This window comes from Hylobates moloch, unplaced genomic scaffold, assembly GCF_009828535.3.
Source record: "Hylobates moloch isolate HMO894 unplaced genomic scaffold, HMol_V3 SCAFFOLD_3, whole genome shotgun sequence".
NCBI lineage: Eukaryota > Metazoa > Chordata > Mammalia > Primates > Hylobatidae > Hylobates > Hylobates moloch.
The window spans coordinates 65,667,550-65,691,176 of NW_026652278.1; the positions used below are offsets into that span (position 1 = coordinate 65,667,550).

At 50.4% G+C, this 23,627-nt stretch overlaps 1 protein-coding gene across 4 annotated transcripts in view; it reads right to left on the reverse strand.

Moving 5' to 3' along the window:
- Positions 1 to 23,289, reverse strand: part of LRRC20 (leucine rich repeat containing 20) — an 89,060-nt gene extending 65,771 nt beyond the window's left edge. The window contains exons 1-2 of one of the 4 annotated variants that reach the window (XM_032139184.2): positions 23,206 to 23,289; positions 17,140 to 17,284 (exon numbers count right to left, since the gene is read on the reverse strand). In XM_032139184.2, coding sequence (XP_031995075.1) covers positions 17,140 to 17,221 — 82 coding nt within the window. In that variant the 5' untranslated portion in view covers positions 17,222 to 17,284; positions 23,206 to 23,289. Of the gene's footprint in view, positions 1 to 17,139; positions 17,285 to 22,142; positions 22,298 to 23,205 lie in introns of those variants that run through there. The other 3 variants (XM_058436319.1, XM_058436320.1, XM_032139194.2) reach the window with 3 other exon arrangements.
- Between the last annotated feature and the right edge of the window lie 338 nt (positions 23,290 to 23,627).

The following is a 23,627-nucleotide window of genomic DNA, read 5'->3' on the forward strand; positions in this document are numbered from 1 at the left end:
TGGGAGGATCACTTTAGCCCAGGAGTTCAAGGCCAGCCTGGACAACATAGTGAGACTCCGTCTATACAAAAAATAAAGTTAACTGGGTGTGGTGGCATGCACCTGTGGGCCCAGCTACTTGGGAGGCTCACTTGAGCCCAGGAGTTTGAGGCTGCAGTGAGCCAAGATCATGCCACCACACCTCAGCCTGGGTAACAGGGCAAGACTCTGTCTCAAAATAATACTCTCCATGCTAGTTTGGAGGTGCTGACCCCACTGTCCACAGTCTAGCATCCACACAGAAGGATCCAGCTCCCACCTCCCTTTCTAGATATCCCTCTTGCACCTCCTCATCAAAGCTCTTGCCCTCTGGCCAAGCCAGGCTGCTTATTATTCCCTGCAACTCCCTTTATTTTTCCACCTCTACATTTTTGCTGGTGCTGTTCCCATTAAGTAGATGTTCTCCCTTATCTTCAAAAGGTCTCGTCAACACTATATTTCAAGGACTTGTTTAAATGCCTCCTCTCCACTAAGCCTTTGTTCATGTCCTCAACTAATGTAATTGCTCCTGCCCTTGAACCCCCGTTGTTCTACTGCATTTCTTTTCTTTTCTTTTTTTCTTTTTTGAGATGGAGTCTCCCTCTGTTGCCCAGGCTGGAGTGCAGTGGCGTGATCTCGGCTCACCGCAACCTCCGCCTCCCAGGTTCAAGCAATTCCCTGCCTCAGCCTCCCGAGTAGCTGGGATTACAGGTGCCCACCACTACACCCGGCTAATTTTTGTATTTTTAGTAGAGACGGGGTTTCACCATCTTGGCCAGGCTGGTCTTGAACTCCTGACCTGATGATCCACCCGCCTCAGCCTCCCAAAGTGCTGGGATTACAGGAGTGAGCCACTGCACCCATCCGCATTTCTTTTATTTTTATTTTTACTAGAGATGGGGTCTTGCTATCTTGCCCATGCTGGTCTCAAATACCTGGCCTCAAGTGATCTCAGTCTGCCTCCCAAAGCACTGGGATTACAAGTGTGAGTCACCACACCTGGTTCCTCATTGCTTTCCTCCTCCTCCTCTTCCTCCTCCTCTTCCTCCTCCTCCTCCCCATCCCCCTCCTCCTCGTCCCCCTCCTCCTCTTCTTCCTCCTTCTCTTGCTCTTCATTTCTTTTCTTTTGAGACAGGGTCTCACTCTATAGCCAAGGCTGGAGTGCAGTGGCATGATCATAGCTTACTGCAACCTAGACCTCTCGGGCTCAAGTGATCCTCCTGCTTCAGTTTCCTGAGTAGCTGGGACTACAGGCTCACGCCACCCTGCCCGGTTAATTTTTCTTCTAGTTTTTTTGTAGAGACGGTGGTCTCACTATATGGCCTAGGCTGGTCTTGAACTCCTGGGTTCAAGTGATCCTCCCACCCTGGCCTCTCAAAGTGCGAGGATTACAGGTGTGAGCCACCACACCGGGCCCACTGCATTTCTTCCAGCTCTGTCAGGGCCCCTATCCTGTTGTGTCTTACATGAAAGTTGTCAATGTGTTTGTCTCACTCTTCCTAGCAGGGCAGAGAGCTCCCAGGGGGCAGAAACTAGGTCCCACTGAAATGGGTGGCATGTTAAAGAGGGTATGGGAACTGTCATAATGGCACATGCCTATAGTCGCAGCTACTCTCAAGAAGCTGAGGTGGGAGGACCACTTGAGCCTAGATGGTTGAGGCTGCAGTGAGCTATGATCATGACACTGCACCTGCCTGGAAGACAGAGTGAGACCCTGTCTCTAAAAAAAAAAAGAGAGAGAGAGAGAGAAAGAGAGAATGAAGGCATAGGAGGCCAACAGATTCAAGTTCAAATCGCAGCACAAGATTTTAAGATTTGCTGGCTGTGAGCGTCCATGCAAACCACTGTAGCTCATGAGGCCCCAGTTTCCCCTTTGATAAGTGACCTGAAATATCACCTCTCCAGAGCTGGGAAAATCAGATGCACTCACTCATCAGACAGATATTTCCTCAGTATCCACTATATGCCAGCATTGTCCGAGGATATGATGGTGAGCAAGAGAGAGTCCCTGCCCTCAGGGAGCTTACGCCCTAGTGTGGCGAGAAGGCAGTACATGAGGGAATGGCAAGCAGTGATAACTGCCCTCAAGAAAACAAAACAGTGTAATGGGAGAGCAGGTAACTGAGGCAGGGGCAGGGGCAACCCTCACTAGGGTGATCAGGAAGGGCTTCTAGGAGGAAGTGACATTTAGCTGAGACAAGAATAAAAAGGATAAGATCTGAGAGGTACAGTGTTAAAAGAAGCAAACAAATAAAAAAGAATAAAAAAGAGCAGGGCATGCAAAGATTTGGGGAAAGGACGATCAAGGTGGAAATCACAGCAAGCACACAGCTTGATGGCACACCTTCCGGGGCCCAGCCATTGGCTCCCTCCCCCTGCCCTCACCTTCCCATCCCATCCTCTGCAGAATGGTACACAGACACAGGACACAGTAAATACACATCTGCCAGAGTGAACGTGACAAAACCAGGAATCTCAGGGATGAACTGGAGCACGACAAAAATATGCACCTTAGCAAAAAACAGTCAACTGAGATTGAGGCAGATGCCAGTTAAAAAGATCTTAAATTCAGGCTGGGCATGGTGGCTCACACCTGTAATCCCAACACTTTGGGAGGCCAAGGCGGGTGGATCACATGAGACCAGGAGTTCGAGACCAGCCTGGCCAACATGGTGAAACCTCGTCTCTACTAAAAATACAAAAAATTAGCCAGGTATGGTGACGCATGCCTGTAATCCCAGCTACTCAGGAGACTGAAGCACAAGAATCATTTGAACCCAGGAGGCGGAGGTTGCAGCGAGCCGAGATCGTGCCACTGCACTCTAGCCTGGGTGACAGAGCAAGACTCTGTCTCAAAAAAAAAAAAGAAGCATTTAGGCTGGGCCTTAAAGTATAAGAAGGGCCCAAACACGTGAAGAACAGGGAAGAGCATCCCAGGCAAAGGGAACAGTATGTGCAAAGGCCTGTGGATAGAAAGGCTTAATAGTTCAAAGGACTGATAGTCTGGGCTGTAAAGATGAGGGAAGCCCCAAGCTACTCAAAGTGCGGTCAGAGAATTTGGCAAGTGTCAGGTCATCCACAGCTTTGTGGTATGATCTTGGGTTTTACGCATTGTGTAGAAGAAGCCAATGAGGGTTTAATACAGACAGAACTGCTAAAGGTCAGCACTGGAGTCCCACATTTGACAGATGAGAATTTGGCCCTGCAATGGGGAGTTAGAGTGAGGACCAGAACCCCAGCTTCCTCATTTCTGGACCACAGCCTCCTATAAAACAGAACTCTCATCTTTTCACCTCACCCAACTTCACTTGGCGTGAGCCCTGCCCTGACAGAGCTGACTCCACCCAGTGCCAGGCTCGGCCCCTTACAGACATGACCTCCCAGAGCAGTGGGCCTCAAGGGGGGCAGTTTTGCCCCCAGGGGACATTTGGAAATGTCTGGAGACAAATTTGGCTGTTACAACTGGGGGTGGAGTGAGGGCAGGGGGTGCTACTAGTGTTATCAACTGAATGTACGTGTCACCCCAAAATTCATAGGTTAAAATCTAATCTCTAATGTGATGGCATTTGAGGTGGGGCCTTTGGAAGGTGATTAGGTCGTGAGGGTGGAGGATTAGTGTCCTTATGAAAGAGACCCCCAGGCCAGTGCAGTGGTTCAAACCTGTAACACCTATAATCTCAACATTTTGGGAGGCTGAGGTGGGAGGATCACTTGAGCCCAGGAGTTCGAGACTAGTCTGGGCAAGATGGTGAGACTTGTCCCTATTAAAAAAAAAAAAAAATTTAAATTAGCCAGGCATGGTGATGTGTGCCTGTAGTCCCAGCTACTTGAGAGGCTGAGTCAGGAGGATCATTTTAGCCTAAGAGTTTGAGCCACTGTACTCCAGCCTGGGCAAAGGGAGGGAAGGGGGGAGGGGAGGGAAGGTGAGGGGAGGGGAGAAGAAACCCCAGAACATTCTCTCAAGGAAGGAAGGAAGGAAAAAGAGAGAGGAAGGGAGGAAGGAAGAAACCCCAGAAAAGTCTCTCCCTGGCCCCCCAACCACGGAGGACACGGCAAGAAACATCTGTTAATGAACCAGGAAGCAGACCCACGCCAAACACTGAGCCTGCCAGTGCCTTGATCTTGGACTTCCCAGCCTCCAGAATTGTGAGAAATAAATCTCTGCTGTTTATATTTTGCTATAGAAGCCTGAATGAACTCAGGCATCTTGCCTCAAGTGGGTAGAGGCTAGGATGTTGCTAAACATCTTACCAAGCACAGGACAGCCCCCCGGAACAAAGAATTATCCAGCTCAAAAACCAAAGGTGTCAAGACAGAGAAGTGCCCGCCTAGGGATACAAAGCCTTCCTTTCAAATAGGTGCAGAGCCCTCAAGGGAAGAAAGCCCTCCCCAGGGGGCACAGGAGAAGAGGGAGAAGGGTCATTCTTAGCCTCCCAGGAGCCCCAATCCAGAGAGAGCACGTCTAGAGGTGGCATGCTAGGCAGAAGGCTCCAAGTCACCCCCAACCACGGCACACCACAGAGGAGGCAGAGCTGGGAAAGGTCTGTCTCCTTACAGAGGAACTCAGTCCCCCTGGGAGAGCAGCACAGACCCTGCAGTGGGGACCTCCAGCCCCCTCTCCTGCCTGGCAAACTCCCACCTGCTTCCTGCGAGAGGCAGAGAGCCAAGGATGGCAGATCTGAGGCCTCAGCCCTTGTGGCAAACACAGCCAGGCAGCCCCAGCCGTCTGGGAGCTGCCGTGTGAGAGCGCAGTCCCTCCCCCATGCTCTCAGAGCTGGACTGTGCCAGGCTGACCCTCAGGACTCGCCAGGCCAGGAAACATCACAGCAAAACACACTCCCCTCACCCCTCCCAGGTGCCGGCCTCAGCTCTGGGCCAGGAACTACAGGCCAACAAGCCCCGGTGAGGGCCAAGATCACCACCCCACCAGGCCAGAAAAGCAGCTCCCACTCCAGTCCCTGGCTGCCCCCTTTCAGCGTAAGAGTGTGCTAGAGAGATGTCTGCCTCCCCTCCAGACTGGGCACTCCTGGGCACATGCATTGCCCTCCAGGCAGGGCACACACAGCAGCTGCTCAAAGTGTGTTTTCTGAAAAAGGAGCCAGTGGCAATTTCTGAACCAAGAAAAGATTGTGATTCAGTGGGTATCGATTAAGTGTTTCCTGAGTACTCTTGTTCAGAAAAGGGGTTGCAACATCAGGTCCCTGCAGCGGTTGGACAGGAACATAAACACAAGAAGGGAGTGGAAGCCTTGGTCAGAACACCCAGCAACAGCTCACCCAGCAACAGCCTGGCCAGGTCCCCGGGCTCGGCTTCTGGTCTTTGGCTTGGCCTGTGACAGGGTGCCATCTGCTGGCTAGTACAGAAGGAAGCAAGCGCTCAGCCAAAGCGCAGGTGGGCCCAGGAGGGAGGAAAGGTGGACACACCCCTCGCACTAGCCTTGGTCTCCCTGTTTTGATTCCACAGCTCCCAGCCTAGCTGCTCAGGGCCCTCCCCAGGAGCACGTCACATCCATGTCCGTATTTATTCATCATCTCCCACACGCACATCCAGAACTCTGCCAGGCAATGCCCCTGCCCCACCCCGCAGCAGCCATCAGGACAGGAAGCTCCAAATTGTGAACAGTAAGCCAGTGATTCTCAAAATACAAGGCAAAGAAGAATCAAACACAGTTCATGTTGAAATGCAGATCACCAGACCCTCTCTGAGATTCAACTTTTTTTTTTTTTTTTTTTTGAGACGAAGTCTCACTCTGCCGCCCAGGCTGGAGTGTAATGGTACCATCTCAGCTCACTGCAACCTCTGCCTCCCGGGTTCAAGGGATTCTCCTGCCTCTGCCTCCTGAGTAGCTGAGATTACAGGTGTGTGCCATCACGCCCAGCTAATTTTTGTATTTTTAGTAGAGATGGGGTTTCACCATGTTGGTCAGGCTGGTCTCGAACTCCTGACCTCGTGATCCACCCACCTCGGCCTCCCCAAAGTGCTAGGATTACAGGCGTGAGCCACCGCACCTGGCGAGATTCAACTTTTAAAGCTCTAGAGTAGGGTCCGTGGATCTGTATGCTTAACCAATACCCAAATGATCCTGATAGGAGAAAATCTTCGTGACCTTGGGTTAGGCAAAGACTTCTCACATACAATACCAAAAGTATCATCTATAGAAGAGAAAACGATAAATTAAATTTCATCAAAATTAAAAATGTGAGCCAGGCAGGTGGCACGCACTTGTAGTTCCAGCTACTCTGGAAGCTGACATAGGAGGATCTCTTGAGCCCAGGAGTTCCAGGCTACAGTGTGCAATGATTGTGCCTGTGAACAGCACTGCACTCCAGCCTGGGCAACATACCAAGACCCCACCTCGAAAAAAACAAAACTAAAAAGAAAGAAAACCCAATGTTTTTTAATGGGCAAAAGATTTGACTAGAGATTTAATCAAAAACGAATGGATACGCCGGGCATGGTGGCTCACGCCTGTAATCCCAGCACTTTGGGAGGCCAAGGCGGGCGGATCACGAGGTCAGGAGATCGAGACCATCCTGGCTAACACAGTGAAACCCCATCTCTACTAAAAATACAAAAAATTAGCTGGGCGAGGTGGAGGGTGCGTGTAGTCCCAGCTACTCAGGAGGCTGAGGCAGGAGAATGGTGTGAACCCCGAGAGGCGGAGCCTGCAGTGAGCCAAGATTGTGCCACTGCACTCCAGCCTGGGCGACAGAGCGAGGCTCCATCTCAAAAAAAAAAAAAACAAAAAAAAACGAATGGATAGCCAACAAGCACATGAAAAGTTGTACAACGTCAGCCAGGCATGTAGCTAATGCCTGTAGTCCCAGCACTTTGGAAGGCCGAGGCAGGCAGATCACCTGAGGTCAGGAGTTCAAGACCAGCCTGGCCAACATAGTGAAACCCCATCTCTACTAAAAATACAAAAATTAACCAGGCATGGTGGCAGGTGCCTGTAATCCCAGCTGCTCAGCAGGCTGAGGCAGGAGAATCACTTGAACCTGGGAGGCGGAGGTTTCAGTGAGCTGAGATTGTGCCACTGTACTCCAGCCTGGGTGACAAGAAGTGAAACTGTGTCTCAAAAATAAAATAAAATAAAATAAAAATAAAAGATGTTCGACATCACTTATCATCAGAGAACTGTAAATTAAAACTACAATGATACACCTCTTAATACGATAAAAAAAGAAAAAATAAATCAAACTACAATGAGATACATTACACCCTAGAGAATGTATACAATTAAAAACCATACCAAGTGTTGAAAAGGATGTGAAGGAATTGGAGCTCTTAATCTCTTCGGAAAAGAGTGTGGCAGTTTTTTATAGTCAAACATATACTTAATATATAGAGTTGGCTCTCTATACCTGTGGGTTTTGTACCCACAAATTCAACCAAACACAGAAAATATTTGAAAATAAATAAATAATACAAATTTTAAAAAGCAATACAACTATTTACACAGCATTTACATTGTATTATGTACTATAAGTAATCTAGAAATGATTTAAAGTATACAAAAGGATGTGTGTAGGTTAGATGCAAATACTGTAGCACTTTATATAAAGGACTTGAGTATCCTTGAATATTGGTATCTGTGGGGCTCCCAGAACCAATGCCCACAGATATAGAGGGACAACTATACAACCCAGCAATCCTACTCCTGCGTATTTATCTGAAAGAAATGAAAACTTTACTGACCAGATGCCGTGGTTTGTGCCCATAACCCCAGCACTTTGGGAAGCTGAGGCAGGAGGAATACTTGAGCCCAGGAGTTTGAGACCAGCCTCGCCAACATAGGGAGACCCCATCTCTACAAAAAATACAAAAATTAGCCAGGTACAGTGGTGCACGCACATAGTCCTAGCTACTCAGGAGGCTGAGGTGGGAGGACGCTTGAGCCCAGGGGGCGGAGGCTGCAGTGAGCCAAGATCATACCACTGCACTGCACTCTAGCCTGGGCAAAAGAATGAGACCCTGTCTAAAAAAAAAAAAAAAAAAAGAAAAAGAAAACTTTGCTTCACAGCAAAACCTGTACGCAAATGTTTACAGGCTTTGTTCATGATGTTAAAAAACTGGAAACAGTCCAAATGTCCTTCAGCAGATGAAAGGATAAACGGATCATGGAACACCCACACCATGTAACGCTATTATTCAGCAGTGAAAGGAACGAACTACCAATTCCCACCAAACATGGATGAATCTCAAACACGTGATGCTAAAGTGAAAGAAGCCAGGCTCAAGAGCTTATTTACTCTATCATTCCATTTCCATGATATCCTAGAAAAGGCAAAACCACAGGGATAGAAAAGAGATCAGTGACTCCCAGGTACCAGGGATGGGGAGGGTTTGGCTGCAGGGGAGCACAAGGTGATAAAAAGGTTCTGAGTCTTGTTGTGGTTGGTTATAAAAACATATGTTTGTCAGAACTCAACTATATACTAAAAAGGGTAAATTTTATATATATATAAATTATAACAATAAAATACATAAGGTCAAGGCATGGCAGAATCATCTGGGAAGCTTGCTAAAATCCACACTACCAGCCCCCACCCTCAGAGATTCTATTTTCACAGCTCTGGAGTAGTGCCCATAAATCTGCATTTTTTTTTTTTTTTTTTTTTTTTTTGAGATGGAATCTCACTGTCACCCAGGCTGGAGTGCTGGAGTGCAGTGGCACAGTCTTGGCTCACTGCAACCTCCACCTCCCAGGCTGAAGATTCTCCAGCTTCAGCCTCTCAAGTAGCTGAGACTACAGGCATGCATCACCATGCCTCGCTAATTTTTGCTTTTTTTTTTTTTTTTGAGGCAGAGTCTCACTCTGTCGCCCAGGCTGGAGTGCAGTGGCGCGATCTCGGCTTACTGCAAGCTCCGCCTCCTGGGTTCAAGTGATTCTTCTGCCTCAGCCTCCCAAGTAGCTGGGACTACAGGCGCCCACCACCACGCCCAGATAATTTTTTGTATTTTTAGTACAGATGGGGTTTCACTGTGTTAGCCAGGATGGTCTTGATCTCCTGACTTCGTGATCTGCCCACCTCGGCCTCCTAAAGTGCTGGGATTACAGGAGTGAACCACCGCGCCCGACCAGTTTTGCATTTTTAGTAGAGACGGGTTTCACCATGTTGGCCAGGCTGGTGTCGAACTCCTGACCTCAAGTGATCTACCCACCACAAGGATTACAGCCGTCAGCCACCGTGCCCAGCTCGAATCTGCATTTTTTTTTTCTGAAATTAACTGAGGTTTTATTTTTATTTATTTTTGGCGGCGGCAGGGACTGAGTCTCACTCTGTCACCCAGGCTGGAGTGTAGTAGCGCGATCTCAGCTCACTGTGCAACCTCCGCCTCCCAGGTTCAAGCAATTCTCCTGCCTCAGCCTCCTGAGTAGCTGGGACTACAAGCGCATGCCGCCACGCCCAGCTAAATTTTTGTATTTTAGTAGAGACGGGGTTTCACTGTGTTGCCCAGGCTGGTCTCGAACTCCTGAGCTCAGGCAATCTGCCCGCCTCAGCCTCCCAAAGTTCTAGGATTACAGGTGTGAGCTACCGTGCCCGGCCTGAATCTGCATTTTTAACCAGTACTCCTACAGTCCTGATGTTGGTTACCCAGGACCTACCCTTTAGAAAATCCTGCAGGAGTGAAGGAACTGACAGAGGGACATTTGCCCATGAAAGCAGTCCATGGGGGCTGTCCCCATCATTTCTTTAACTCGAGACAGCCTAACAATGATGTAAATATTAGATACAAAGGTAGATGTTCACCTCTGCTTATTTTCCTCCTTTTCAAGGAACAGGGTGGGCTCACTGTGGTTCCAAGAAGACCCGGGAGGAGAGGCAGGTGTGTGGGTGGGAGGAGGCGGGAAGAGGGAGGTTCACATCATTGGCCTCGCTTAGTTCTCTCAGCCCTCCTCCTCATCTCCACCCCCATCCCTCGGGGCAGGCAGCAGGGTGGATGGGGAAAAGCAGGGCTGTGCACTACGCTGACCTATGAACTCTGCTCCCACTCCAAAGAGCTGTGTCACCAGCAGGTCGCCTACACTCAGCCTAGCTCCAGCAGCTATAAAACAGAGGAAAACCACTGCAAAAGCAAAACAGGAGAGGAGGGAAGTTGAATACCCGTGTACAACAAAACACTTAAAAACACAGATAAAATGCTCGCACCTGGGAGGCAGAGATTGCCGTGAGCCGAGATGGTGCCACTGCACTCCAGCGCCTGGGTGACAGAGTAAGACCTTGTCTCAAAAAAAAAAAAAAAAAAAAAAAACCACACACACGGGATAAAAGATGTTTCTCACACCTTTCTTTCCTCATCTGTAAAATGGGAGTATTAACATCACCTTTGTCATAGAGTTGTCATGGGGGATTAAATGAGTTAAAACCAGCAAACTGTTTACCACGATGCCTGGCATTTAATAAGAGCAAGTCCAAAAGATCAAAAATAGAGAATGTGAATCCCAGCACTTTGGGAGACTGAAACAGGTGGATCACTTGAGGTCAGGAGTTCGAGACCAGCCTGGGCAACATGGTGAAACCCCATCTCTACTAAATATACAAAAATTAGCTGGGCGTGGTGGCAGGTGCCCAGGTAATTTTTGGGGATAGCTGAGGCAGGAGAATCGCTTGAACACGGGAAGTGGAGGTTGTAATGAGCCAAATCTACTTGATAATAAAACATAATAAAATAATAAAATAATAAAAATCTACTACCTGATAAGACGAAAAGCAGTTTAGTCTTTGCCTGGGCACTGAATTGTTAGAAAACAAAAATCTCCACTAAGATTCTGAAATCACAGACCCGTTCATACTTAGGGTTTGAATATTCACAGCCCTTAATTCATATACAGAAGCCCTTAGGGCTGAGACATTAACAAAAGACGTGCTTCTAGGCTGGTCACACACAGGCACCTGACCAAAGCAATCACGACCCCTCCAGAGGACACAGCCCTGCGACCCAGGATTACACGGATGATAGTTCACCAGACAGGAGCACAGGGTCCAAATTATTATATAAAGTCCACCCAGAATAACCTACTGTGAGCAAAAGTCAGCAGGAACAACAGACTCAAACCCTCAAGAATGTCCTGTTATAGAAAAAGCAGGCCAGGCATGATGGCTCAAGCCTGTAATCCTAGCACTTTGGGAGACTGAGGAGGGTGGATCACTTGAGGCCGGGAGTTCAAGACTATCCTGGCCAACATGATGAAACCCTGTCTCTACTAAAAGTACAAAAATTAAAAATTAACCAGGTGTGGTGGTACACACCTGTAACCCCAGCTACTTGGGAGGCTGAGGCAGGAGAATTGCTTGAACCCGGGAGGTGGAGGTTGCAGTGAGCCGAGATCACGCCACTGCACTCCAGCCTAGGCGACAGAGTGAGACTCCGTTTCAAAAAAAAGAAAAAGCAGTAAAGATTTAAAACTAAGTATAGGCTGAGACAAGAGGATAGCTTGAGCCCAGGAGTTTGAGAACAGCCTAGGCAACATAGTGAGACCCCATCTCTACAAAATATTTTAAAAATTAGTCGGTGTAGTAGCAAGTGCCTATAGTCTCAACTACTTGGAAGGCTGAGGTGGGAGGATCACTTGAGTCCAGGAATTCAAGGCTGCAGGGAACTATGATTGAGCCACTGCACTCCAGCCTGGGTGACAGGGCAAGACCTTGTTTCTAAAACGATTAAAGAAATAAAAAATAGAGCATAAGAAAGAAATAAGATTATTCCCTTAAATCAGATTTTTTTTTCAGTAAGAAGCAAAAGATTTATTGGATCTGAAGAGAAACTAGAGTATATTATATCAGATTTTTAAAATAGAACTTTTTCTTGCCCAGGCTGGAGTGCAGTGGCCCGATCATGGCTCACTGCAGCCTCAACCTCCAGGACTCATGCAGTCCTCTCGCCTCGGCCTCCCAAAGTAGCTGACACTACAGGCGCGTGCCACTGCACCTGGCTAATTTTTTAAATTTTATTTTTAGTAGAGACAGGGTCTCTACCAAAAATATAAGCAGTTAGCATGTATTGAGTACCTGCTGTGTACTAGGTGCCTGGGGGCTCCCAGGGATGTGTGTAGTAGAGTCTCGGGCCTCAGGCCTTTTCAAATCCTGCCCCTCTGCATCACGATCATTCTTTAAAAGCCAGCCCCCATGCACACTGCAGAGCCGGGAGCCTAAGACCCGGAGAGAAGTGGGGTGCAGGGAAGCCTGGCCCCACAACCACAGGCTGGAGGGAAGGGTGGGGTCAGACTGAGGCCCCTCGGCAATCCAGGACCCATGGAATCCCAGATGGAAAAGGGGCAGGGAAAGAGAGCCTGACTCAGGAGAGGCAGACTACCTAAGGGGCAGTTTGCAACTCTGCATGCTCCTTAGAAGCATCTAGAAGATGATGCTGAGGAGGGGTGAGAGGCTGGGAGGAAAGCAGCTTCAACTCAAGCTGAGGGCCTCTCAGGGGCCAAATGGAAAGGAACCCATGTCTCCAGGGATGGAGAAGCTTGGAGTGGAGTGAGAAAGGCTGGGATCCTCGCCTCGAGTTACAGGAGGAAGCAGGTCTGGCTCCAGCTCTAGCCAAGGGTGCCCCAGGAGCACTGGGGAGCGTGCGAAGTGCTTACCAGGGTTACTTGCCTGAGTAAGGTGAGAGAAAGCCTGTAACTGAGCTCTTCCATCCCAGTCTCTACAGGGGATCTCCCACTCTGCAGCAGCACCTGTGGCTCTGGAGTACCACCCCGGGAGGCAACCCAGCAGGACGGGAAAAGCCAGGGAAGCCTGTGCCTCTCCCAGGGGCCTCGGCTTTGAGAATGAGCTACCCCTGAACTCTCATCTGTTGTCGAGATGTGTGTTTTAGTTCCATAGTGGCAGGTGGTCCTTTCCCTAAAATCTGTTCTCTAATTTTAAGAGTAATACGTTCATTATAGAACCTTTAGAAAATGCAAAATAGTATTTTCTAACTCCCATTTCCATATTGGTTATTTCCTTCCATTTTCTTTCCTACATATATGCACAGGTTTAACATAATTCGTACCTTACCCTACATACGGTTTGGCATTCTTGATTTTTTCCAATTCACGTTATATATGAGAATGTGCCAGTCCTTCCTCTCTCTTTTTTTTTTTTTTTTGAGACGGGGTCTCACTCTGTCGCCCAGGCTGGAGTCCAGTGGCGCGATCTCAGCTCACTGCAAGCCCTGCCTCCCAGGTTCACACCATTCTCCTGCCTCAGCCTCCCGAGTAGCTGGGACTACAGGCACCCGCCACCACGCCCGGCTAATTTTTTTGTATTTTTAGTAGAGATGGGGTTTCACCATGTTAGCCAGGATGGTTTTGATCTCCTGACCTTTTGATCTGCCTGCCTCAGCCTCCCAAAGTGCTGGGATTAAAGGCATGAGCCACTGTGCCTGGCCGAGAATGTGCCAGTCTTTATTCAATCATACAATGAAATATTACACTCCATTGTTGATGCTACATAAATAGCATATAGGCCGGGTGCGGTGGCTCACGCCTACAATCCCAGCACTTTAGGAGGCTGAGGCAGGTGGATCACTTGAAGCCAGGTGTTCAAGACCAGCTTGGCCAACATGGCAAAACCCCATCTCTACTAAAAAAAAAAAAAAAAATAGAAAAATAAGCCAGGCATGGTGGCACACACCTGTAATCCCAGCTACTTGGGAGGCTGAAGGAAAATCACTTGAACCCACGAGAGGGAGGTTGCAGTGAGCCAAGATTGTGCCATGGCACTCCAGCCTGGGCAAGCAAGACGACTTCATCTCAAAAAAAAAAAAAAAAAAAAAAAAGCATTGTATAGCTGTAACCAAATTTATTTAAGCAATTTTCTGGTGCTGGATGTTTAGGATGCTTCAGATTGTTAGCTATTTTACATGAGAACCATATAGAGTTACTTTATGATTCAATTCAATTACCACCTCCTCCAGAAAGCCTTCCAGGTCTACTTCAATACCCAGCAATATCTCCCACCTCTGAATTAGGACAACCTGTGTTCCATCCGACACACCTTAGCATGGAGCCTGTGTGTCACTGCTCTCTGAAGACTGTCTTGTGGGTGGTGGGCTGGTCTCAGGTCCAGGACTCTACTACACACATTCCTGGGAGCCCCCAAGCAACCAGTATACAGCAGGTACTCAATACATGCTAACTGCTTAGACCCAGCCCCCTTAGATTGTATAAGCCTGGTCAGCTCCATTTCCTAAGGGTCAGGATTACAAGTGCCCACTAAGGCCAGGTTGGAAATTTTGCTTCTTCTCTGGCCACTGCACAGATGCAAAGGATCCCTGTTATTCAACCACAACTTTAAGACCCAGTCCCCTCCACATGAAAGTCTTGAGCTTCAGGCAAGATTGCCATGGCTAAAGGCTCTCCCAACTTGACTAGAGCTTCACAGCAGTCATGACCTTGGCAATCACCAAACATCTGCCCCCACCCCAGGGCTGCATGGTGGAGACAGGGCCCAGGCTCTGGTGCCAGAAATCAAGGTTCCAATCCCAGGCATGGCAGTGGTCTGGCAGGGTGGCCAGAGAACTGCTTGGGTTCCTTGGTGGGTATGGCCCCCAGGCAGTGCAAGGGAGCTGGTCACAGCATGCCCTGCCCTAGCCGCCCTGCACACTTCACCTGATGCAGGGTGTTCACTCTTTAGCTCACAGAAATGCCCACCTGCCCACCTGACCTTGCAATCTCCAGTCCATGGACGTTGAAGTTCAGGGGCTCCTCAACATGGCCTTCCAGGCTCTCCACCTGCCAGGCACCATCCCTCACCACCTGCCCCAATGCTGCTATAACTGGGCAGGGCCTCTCCTCCAACTCAGGCACACCCCCGACACTGCCTGGAGTGCCTGTCTCCTCACCGCTGCCTCCTGAAACATCCTCTCTCAAACACCACCCACCCCCTAGGCAGCTTCCCCAACGCCCTGGTGAGAATTGTTTTCCCTCCCCTGAGGCCTCTCCACTCCTGCCACATCTGAATTGGAGCTGCTGTGTCCCTATCCCCTGTGACACCTTTTTTTTTTTTTTTTTTTTTTTTGAGATGGAACCTTGCTCCATCACCCAAGCTGGAGGTGCAGTGGTGAGATCTTGACTCACTGCAACCTCCATCTCCTGAGTTCAGGTGATTCTCCTGCCTCAGCCTCGCAAGTAGCTGGGATTACATGCGTGTACCACCACACCAGCTAATTTTTTGAATTTTTAGTATGTTTTAGTATGTTGGCCAGGTTGGTCTTGAACTCCTGGATCCAAGCGATCCACCTGCTTCGGCCTCCCAAAATGCTGAGATTACAGGAATGAGCCACCATGCCCGGACCCCTGTGACATTTTGAAGCAGGGGTAGGTTACTCACTACAGACATCTGTCGATTTGCACTGAACCCTCCATTGGAAGGCAGTGAGAAGAACACCCAGCGCAGACCTGGCTGGCTGACACCCGTAGAAGGTGCATTTGCAAGGGGAAGGGCTTAGGTCCCGCCACCAGCTTTTGGGAATGAGCCAAAATTAAAAATAATAGCTGCCATTTATTGAGCTCCCTATGTGCCAAACACCTTACAGACATTCCAATTACTCTTAACTACCTTGATGAGGTAGACACAATTACCATTCCCATTTTATAGACAAAGAAACTGAGGCTCTGAGAGGTTAAGCAATCTGCTACAGTACCAGGTGAGTGGGTGGCAGAGTAGGGATTCAAATCCAGGCCCATGTGACTCAAAGCCTAGCTCTGAACCGCAGTCTCAGTGGTAGAGAGCCTGAAACAACCATATTACCGACCAGTACAGGATTCCGGAATTCCTTCACTGAGGGCTCACAGTCATCAGCTCACTAGCTTAAGGCTCCTTCCAAAGGCTCCCCTCTAACACCAGTGACGATCTTCGGTGAGCCTGCTGATAGAGGAAATGCCTCTCGCCTTAGCTAAGCTCAGCAAACACTTCCACACGTTTACGAAGTGTCTGACACTGCGCTGGGCTCTGGGGCAGGGCAGGGGGAAGCAAACAACCACAGGGTCCCTGTGCTCTACAGATGCTGAAGGGGTGCTACAGAGGAGGAAGGGAGCAAAGGGTGGATGAGGGAAGGTGGAGGGCTTCCTGGAAGAGGCAGTGATCAAGCTCATCCTGAAGGCTGAGTGTCTCTCCTCTTCCTGGACCACCTCTCTCTGCCTCTGACTGCCTTTCCAAAAGTCTCTGTGATTTTGCTGAGGCAGTAACTACCATGGAAGGAAGCGCTCCTTTGTGAGACAGACAGACAGACAGACAGACACACACACACACACACACACACACACACACAACCCTACCTGCCTGTGAAATTCCTCTCCATGTACCTAACTCCAATTCTGCCTGCCTATCTGCAAGATCATCCCCAAGGCAGGACTGTGCTCCAAGGCCTCTACAGTGGTGCCTGCATTCCAGGGGTGACATACATGCACATACACACACGCACACAAACACACTCGGGCACATGCACGCACACACAGGCACACACACAGGTAACTGCACTGTATCCCCTGCTGCCCCTTGCACTTGGTGGACAGTCAATAAGTATCTGCTGAATTCAATTAAATGGGATAGTTTGCCTAAATGCTTGGGAGTCTTGGGGTAATTGATGGAATAAAGCGCCCTGGCCAATTCAAAGCAAAAAAATATATAAGACACAATTCAAGAAAAATAGTGGAGTGTAAAGGGGTCTCCCAGCTGGGCAACCTCAAAGAAACCCATTTTGCCATCACCTTTCTTCATGGGATGACTGAGGCTAGCCACGCCCAGCTGGCTTCATTCACAGGGAGCCTGTGAAGATTCAACAAGATAACATTCAGGAGGCGCCCAGCACGGGGCCTGGCACACAGATGCTACTTGGCCAGGATGAGCTGTGTATTTTCACCTGGTCCAAGGGCACACACAGTCATCGGCAGTCAAAGGACAAGCAGGCAGGCCCCATCACTCAGTGGTTTTCAAACCTCTTTGACCAGGACCCACAGTAAGAAATGTCTTACACAAATTACACACTGTTGCAATGAAAGTTCCACAAAACACTTATTCTCAGGATGAGGTTGCACACTGATGCTTGTGTCTTTCATCTCTGTTTCATTTCTAAGCTGATCTCACAACTGCTTCCAGGGAAGTTGGGAAAAGCCTTGCCCTCACTCACCCAGAGTGTCAGAGCCGCTCTCCACCGTCTCGTTGACCTTCCTTGCTACTCTGGCCACGGCCTCACCCATCTTCTTCAGCATGCAGACACAGGTGTCCTGCTGCCAGCCCCCAGGCTGGTCTGCTGCTCACAAAAGGGCCTGAGCCTGGGGAAGACGCAGTGCCATGAAGTGCCCGCCTGCCAGCCAGGGGCCCACCCAGGCATCCCCCTCCAGCATCCTTCTCCCCCAGGACCCAGGCTGTCAGGAAGCCTGCAGGGAGGGCCCCAGGCCACTCACCTCCTCTTGCAGGGCCAAGAGCTCAGGCCACATCCAGCTTGGCCTTTGCACAAGCTGGTCTGCCAGTCTGGCAGCTGAGTTCTACTGGTTTTCTGGGAGGATCAACATGTGTGACCTCACCAGACATGGGGACCAGGCCTGAGCCAGCAGCCAGGGAGGTGTGAGGACTCAGGGGTGTGCTGGCCTGTGATTCACTCTATAGGCAGGGCATTGGGAAGGAGGTAGGGTGCAGCCAACTGCAGGAGAAAGACACCTGTCCCTCCATCCCACAGCCTCTAAGCTGGTCCCCTGTCCACACCCTGCCCAGGACAATTTCCCCAGCTCCCCTGTTCACCCCACCCATATCTGCCTTGTGCGTGACAGGAAGTGGGGACATGAAGGCAAATCAGAGCCCTGTAAGCCCATCAGAACACACGGACTGGCAGTGGGTGGTCTCTAAGAATTCCTTTCCCATGTGCCAGCAGGAAGGAGAGGTTACAGCACTAGCCTGCAGACCTGATTATCAGCCTGATGCTGAGTTTATCTGCAAGAAAAGTGGGCAGGGGCCGGGGGGTGGAGATAGAAATGAGAGAAGAGAAATTGGATCACTAGAGGAAAAGAGGCTGAAAGAAAGGTGAGGAAAACAAAATGATAAGGTGTTGAGATATAAGGACTTGCAAACACCCTCAACTCCCTGTTTATTACAGAGAAGGAAACGAGCACAGAGAGGGGCTAGGTGACCTGGCCAAGGTCAAAGTGAGTAAGTGGCAAGAATCGGGTCAGCCCAGCTCCATAGCCAGTGCTCACTTCTTTATAAAAATAGCAGCACCCCATGGAGAGAGGAATGAGCTCAAGTCCAAGGTCAGCACCCCCCTTTGCCCCAAGACCCCAGTCCCAGCTTCACAGACAGCTCAAGAAGCTCCAGTGAACTCACTCCAATGGCCAAAGGCAGAAGAAGGTGAAGGGTGAGAGAAGGGGCATGGGGACAGTGCTAAGAGCTAACAGTCACCAAGAAAAAGTTCCCACATGGTCAACTGGACAAGCAGGGCAGGCAAGGCCAAGCCAGGGCTGGCCAAGCCCACCCATCTGCTTCAGGGAGTTACTGCGAGTTTAGCATGTGTGTGCATTTCCACTAAAGAGGCTGGCACTAAAGGTTTGAGACACACATACAGAGCAGTGGGAAAACACTGATTTTGGAGACAGGTCAAATGCTCAACTCCCCCATTTATTAGCTTTGGGAGAGTTTCTTAACTCCTCTGAGCCTGTTTCTTCTTCATATGAATAGGAGATCTAGTAATACTCAACTTGCTAGGTTAATATGAGGATTGAACAAAATATATATACCTGTCTAGCTTAGAGCCCAGGACATGTAAATACTCAATAAAAGTTAAGAGGATAAAGCAGTGCATATGTGGATGTAACAGCAGCATATAACCCCAGTTTAATACTCATGTGAGTCTGAACAAAACACTGAGAGAACTCATCTTTGAGGAATGAGTGGAATTTCTATCTCTCCACCTCCAGGAAATCTCCTCTTATTGCCTCAGTATTCTCTCCTCCCTCTGAGTTTCAGTAGCACTTAATGACTTAGCACAAGTCACCTGGATTATTTATGAGCTTTTAAATATACACTTGTCAGCCGGGCGCAGTGACTCACACCTGTAATCCCAGCACTTTAGGAGGCCTAGGCGGGTGGATCACTTGAGGTCGGGAGTTGGAAACCAGCCTGACCAACATGGTAAAACTCCATCTCTACTAAAAATACAAAAAAAAAAAATGGTCGGGCGCGGTGGCTCACACCTGTAATCCCAGCACTTTGGAAGGCCGAGGTGGGCAGATCACCTAAGGTCAGGAATGCAAGACCAGCCTGGCCAACATGGTAAAACCCCATCTGTACTAAAAATACAAAAATTAGCTGGGCGTGGTGGCAGGCACCTCAGGAAGCTGAGGCAGAAGAATCACTTGAACCCAGGAGGCAGAGGTTGCAGTGAGCCGAGATTGTGTCATTGCACTCCAGCCTGGGCAACAAGAGTGAACCTCAGGCTCAAAAAAAAAAATAGCCAGGCATGGTTGTACATGCCTGTAATCCCAGCTACTCGGGAGGCTGAGGCAGGAGAATCGCTTGGACCCAGGAGGCAGAGGTTGCAGTGAGCCGAGATCATGCCATTGCACTCCAGCCTCGGCGACAAGAGCAAAGCTTTGTCTCAAAAATAAATAAATAAACAAACAAACACTTGTCTCCCCTGTTGGCCTGTGGGCAGGTTGGGGGCAGGGAATAGACCTATACTGTGCTTCTCTCCACACACTGAACACAGGTCTTAGTTAGCATCCCCTAATGGTGATGATCAACAGACATCATTTGTGTTTCCAATCTGAATACAGGTCAAGAGACTCTTACAACAAATCTAAGACACTGTCTAAATTGAGAAGGGTCAAAAACCAAATGCCTAACAGTGCCAGGTGGCCAATCTGCATAAGGCGAGCCAGTGCAGGGCAGAAGGGAATAGAAAGAACTGTGGCAAACTGGACCCAACAACTTCACCATGCTGCCTCGAAGACCGTACCCCTAAGCCTAAATCACAGCCATGTTGCTAGCATCTTGGTGACTTGTTCTAACCCCTTTATGAATGGGAAAGCTGAGGACCCAAGAGGGGAGGCAAATCAGCTAGATGAAAACAAAAAACCTAGGTATCCTAAGTCCCAGCCTAGGACTCTTCCCACCATTCCATGGTCCCTCCTTTCTCCATCTCCAATTCATCATCAATAATCATAAACATTTACTGAGCATCTCCTAGGTATGAGGGATAAGAATGAAGAGGGAGAAAGAAATGCGGGAAACAACTCTGACTTGCGATTCTGATGAGGAAGAGCTTTCTGAAGAACAGCACTGAAGCAATCCTGGCCTCACAGCAGAGAGAGAAAGGAAGGGAAGCCACCAAGCTGCCCAGGGTCGGGGTAGCCCTGGTGGGATCACCTGGGCTGAATACTTTCAATCAGGCACTATGCCTGCAATTCTACTAGCTGCCACCAGGTGGGAGAGGTGGTGCCTTAGATCAGCGGTCCCCAACCTTTTCGGTTTCCTGGAACACAATTTTTCCCACTGTAGTGGGAGAGGAATGAAACTATTCCACCTCAGATCATCAGGCATTAGATTCTCATAAGGAGCACACAACCTAGATCCATCGCATTCGCAGTTTGCAGTAGGGTTCAGGCTCCTAGGAGAATCTAATGCGGCCGCTGGTCTGACAGCAGGCAGAGTTCAGGCGGTAATGCTTACTGATGCTCACCTCCTGCTGTGCAGCCGGTTCCTCACAGACCACGGACCTATGCCATCCACAGCCCAGGGGTTGAGGACCCTTGCCTTAGACCACTGATGAAAACTAGTCAGATTAAAAATTTCACCACTGGTGGCAAGTTCAGACATCCTATTGTGTGGGTCAGAGTGGACACAGGTACAGGAACAGAAACAACACGTAAAGTCTAGGTGTCAGGGCAATTCAATAGAAAGAAGGGCCCCTTCCTTCTATGCCAGAGGATGGAGGATGCTCTGAGTACAGCACAAACGTGCTCAGGACCCCCAAAAGGTTCCTGCTGCTTAAAATTATCACACTTATTAACTAGCTAGGAAGCCATCCTCCCTTCACCTAAAACTGCCCCTTCCTCCACAAGGAAGAATTGTTTCATGAAGTCCAGCTGACAGGCCTGGGCTCCTCAGGGTACCTGGTCTATGCCATCTGCAGGGATGGTGGTAGTGGAGAGTCACAGAGTGTCCCAAAAGAGAGAAGCAGACACCATCAGCCCACATGGGCCAGATTGCCACTTGGGGCACCCCAGCCAGCTGGCACTACTGGTCCCAGCCAGTCCCAGGCAATACAGGGTAGGCCTTTGAAATTGTCAAGGAAAGCACTCCAAATCCCAGAGACACGTCAACACAGGGTGGAAGCTCATACTCACACTGCCTACATCCTCAAAGCATGGCCCTGTCCACACCCCCCCCCAACCCCGTTCCTCAGAGTGAGCATCGTGGTCCGGTGAAATGTTTAAATCCAGCAAACGTCTCCTGGGCACCTTCCATAAGGCCCCCACTGTGGGATTAAAGGGGCAAAGACCGGGTATGGGCTAGAACAAGCTTCCCACTGGGAGGCAGGATGAGCCTGATACTAGTAAGGCTACAGGGCCAGGCCTAGGGGGGTGTGAAGGCACATGGCATGGCCAGGGGAAAGGGACAGGGGCTGAGCAGCAGGTACGCAGAGAGATTCAGGTGAGAGAGAGAGACAGGGAGACAACGGGCTCCCAGATTACTGAGGAAGGGAACTGCAGCCCTCTTACAAGGCTGTCCTCTGCTTCTGTGTAGTGAACTAAGAGAAGTTTTTTGAGGAAGGCAGCCGAATCCATAGTTTTGCAAAGTTAACAGTGTTGTGAGCAGTCCCATTTGTAAAATGGAAATACCACCTTCCTCACTGGATTATTGTGGGAAGTAACTGATATGTAACTTTTTGGAAAGGACTTTGCAAACCATTACATGTTTCCCACACCAAGGCATTACCAGTAGGTAATTAAACAGGTGTAGAGAGGAAGTTTGGATGTAATAAATTCAATGCCAGACAAAAACGTTGTCCTGCTTTTGGGGGAGCTGACAATACAGCCCTCCTGTCCCTATAACCTGGTTTCACCTGGACTCAGGCTGGCTGGGGGAGGAGTGATTTTTGCTTAAACCCTGACCTGGCCTCCTGACTCCAGCCCTTACCATCAATAACTCTACCTTATCTGCAGTCCGGAGACCTCTGCAAAGGAGCCGCTGCGACAGCCCGTCCCCACCATCTGCTCCTATATTTAGTTACTGGTGTTGTCAGTTGGGAACGTTAGAACCTGGCAGCGGCTCGGATGGGCAACCGGAGCCTCCGGAGCCATGTGTGCGAGCTGGCCCTTCCGCTGGCTCCAGCCCGGGCTCTGGACCATGCCAAGCCGGGGAGCGGGTGGGGAGGTGAGGAGCGACCCAAACAGTCCCAAACCCCCCTTCAGATCAGAACGAAGTTGACCCACTTTCCCACCCCAGGGAAAGAAGCCCGCTGGGACGAGAGCAGGACCTGCTGGCGCCTTGTTTTTGGGCATGGGGTTCGGGAAGCTCAGCGCGTGCTCCCTCGCTAACATCTAGGCATCCTCGGACTGAGCCTCCAGCACTACGCGCGGTAGCCAGGCAAGGGTCCCCCCGCCCCGCGTGCCAGGACCCGCCTCACCCCCGGTGCCTGCAGCCAATGGCACCTCGTCCGCTGGCCCGGCAGGCGGGGACTGGGAGAATAAAGCTGGCAGAGGGAAGAATGGTAGTGATCGCAGAGGGCCCGGGGCTCCCACGCTGCCCGGAGGCCGAGAGGCACGCTCTAGAGCAAGCGTCTGCAGCTCCCCAGAGCGGAAGCAAACCCCGAAAGTGTCGCTTCGGGGACGAAATACACAGCAGCCTCTCCAAGCAAGGGCGCCTCCCGCGAGGAATGGAGGCCCGCCCGGGAGCCCTTCTCCGAGCTCCCTATCCCCTGGCACCTCTGCACCCACTCCCCTGAACCATCGGGATCCAAGTGCAGTGAGCAAGCAAGAGCCCGCGCATGCCGGGCCCCTTGGCACCGCCAGAGCCTCCGCTGGTGCACCGCTGCTCTTTTCCACCGGGTGACCTGGGGGAGGGGAGGGGACGCTGCAAAAATCGGGACACTTCTCGCCCTCTCTCCCCCAGCCCCTGCAACGCTTGACCTCGGACTACGTTTACTTTGCGGGGCAAGAAGCGTGTGGTCCCGCTCCGGGCCGCTTTTGGCTCCACTTACGGCGACAATGCCTCCTAGCGCCCTGCGAAGCGCAGTCACGCTCCCTCCGCCGCCGGCGGCGCCCCAGGCGAGTTCCGAGCTGGCGGGGCGGGGCGCGCGGGGCTGCGGGATCTGCGCGCGCGGCCACTCCGCCAATCCCCGCGCCAGGACCGGCGCCGCGGCGGGAGCAGGCTGGGCCTGGGCTGCGCGCAGCCAATCAGCGCGGGAGCGGCGCGCGCGGGGGTGGCGCGCGGAAGGGCAGCCCGCGCGCTCCCGCCCGCAGGGAGTAACCGCTTTGTGTGCTGCTTCTAGAGGGAGAACGCCTGAGAGGGCGGAGATACAGAGTGGTACGTGCAGTACATCCCAGGGTCTATAGGACCGGGGCTCCAGATTGGGTTTTCTCGAGGGAATGGAGTTGAATTAGCCAGATCAGGGATACTTCG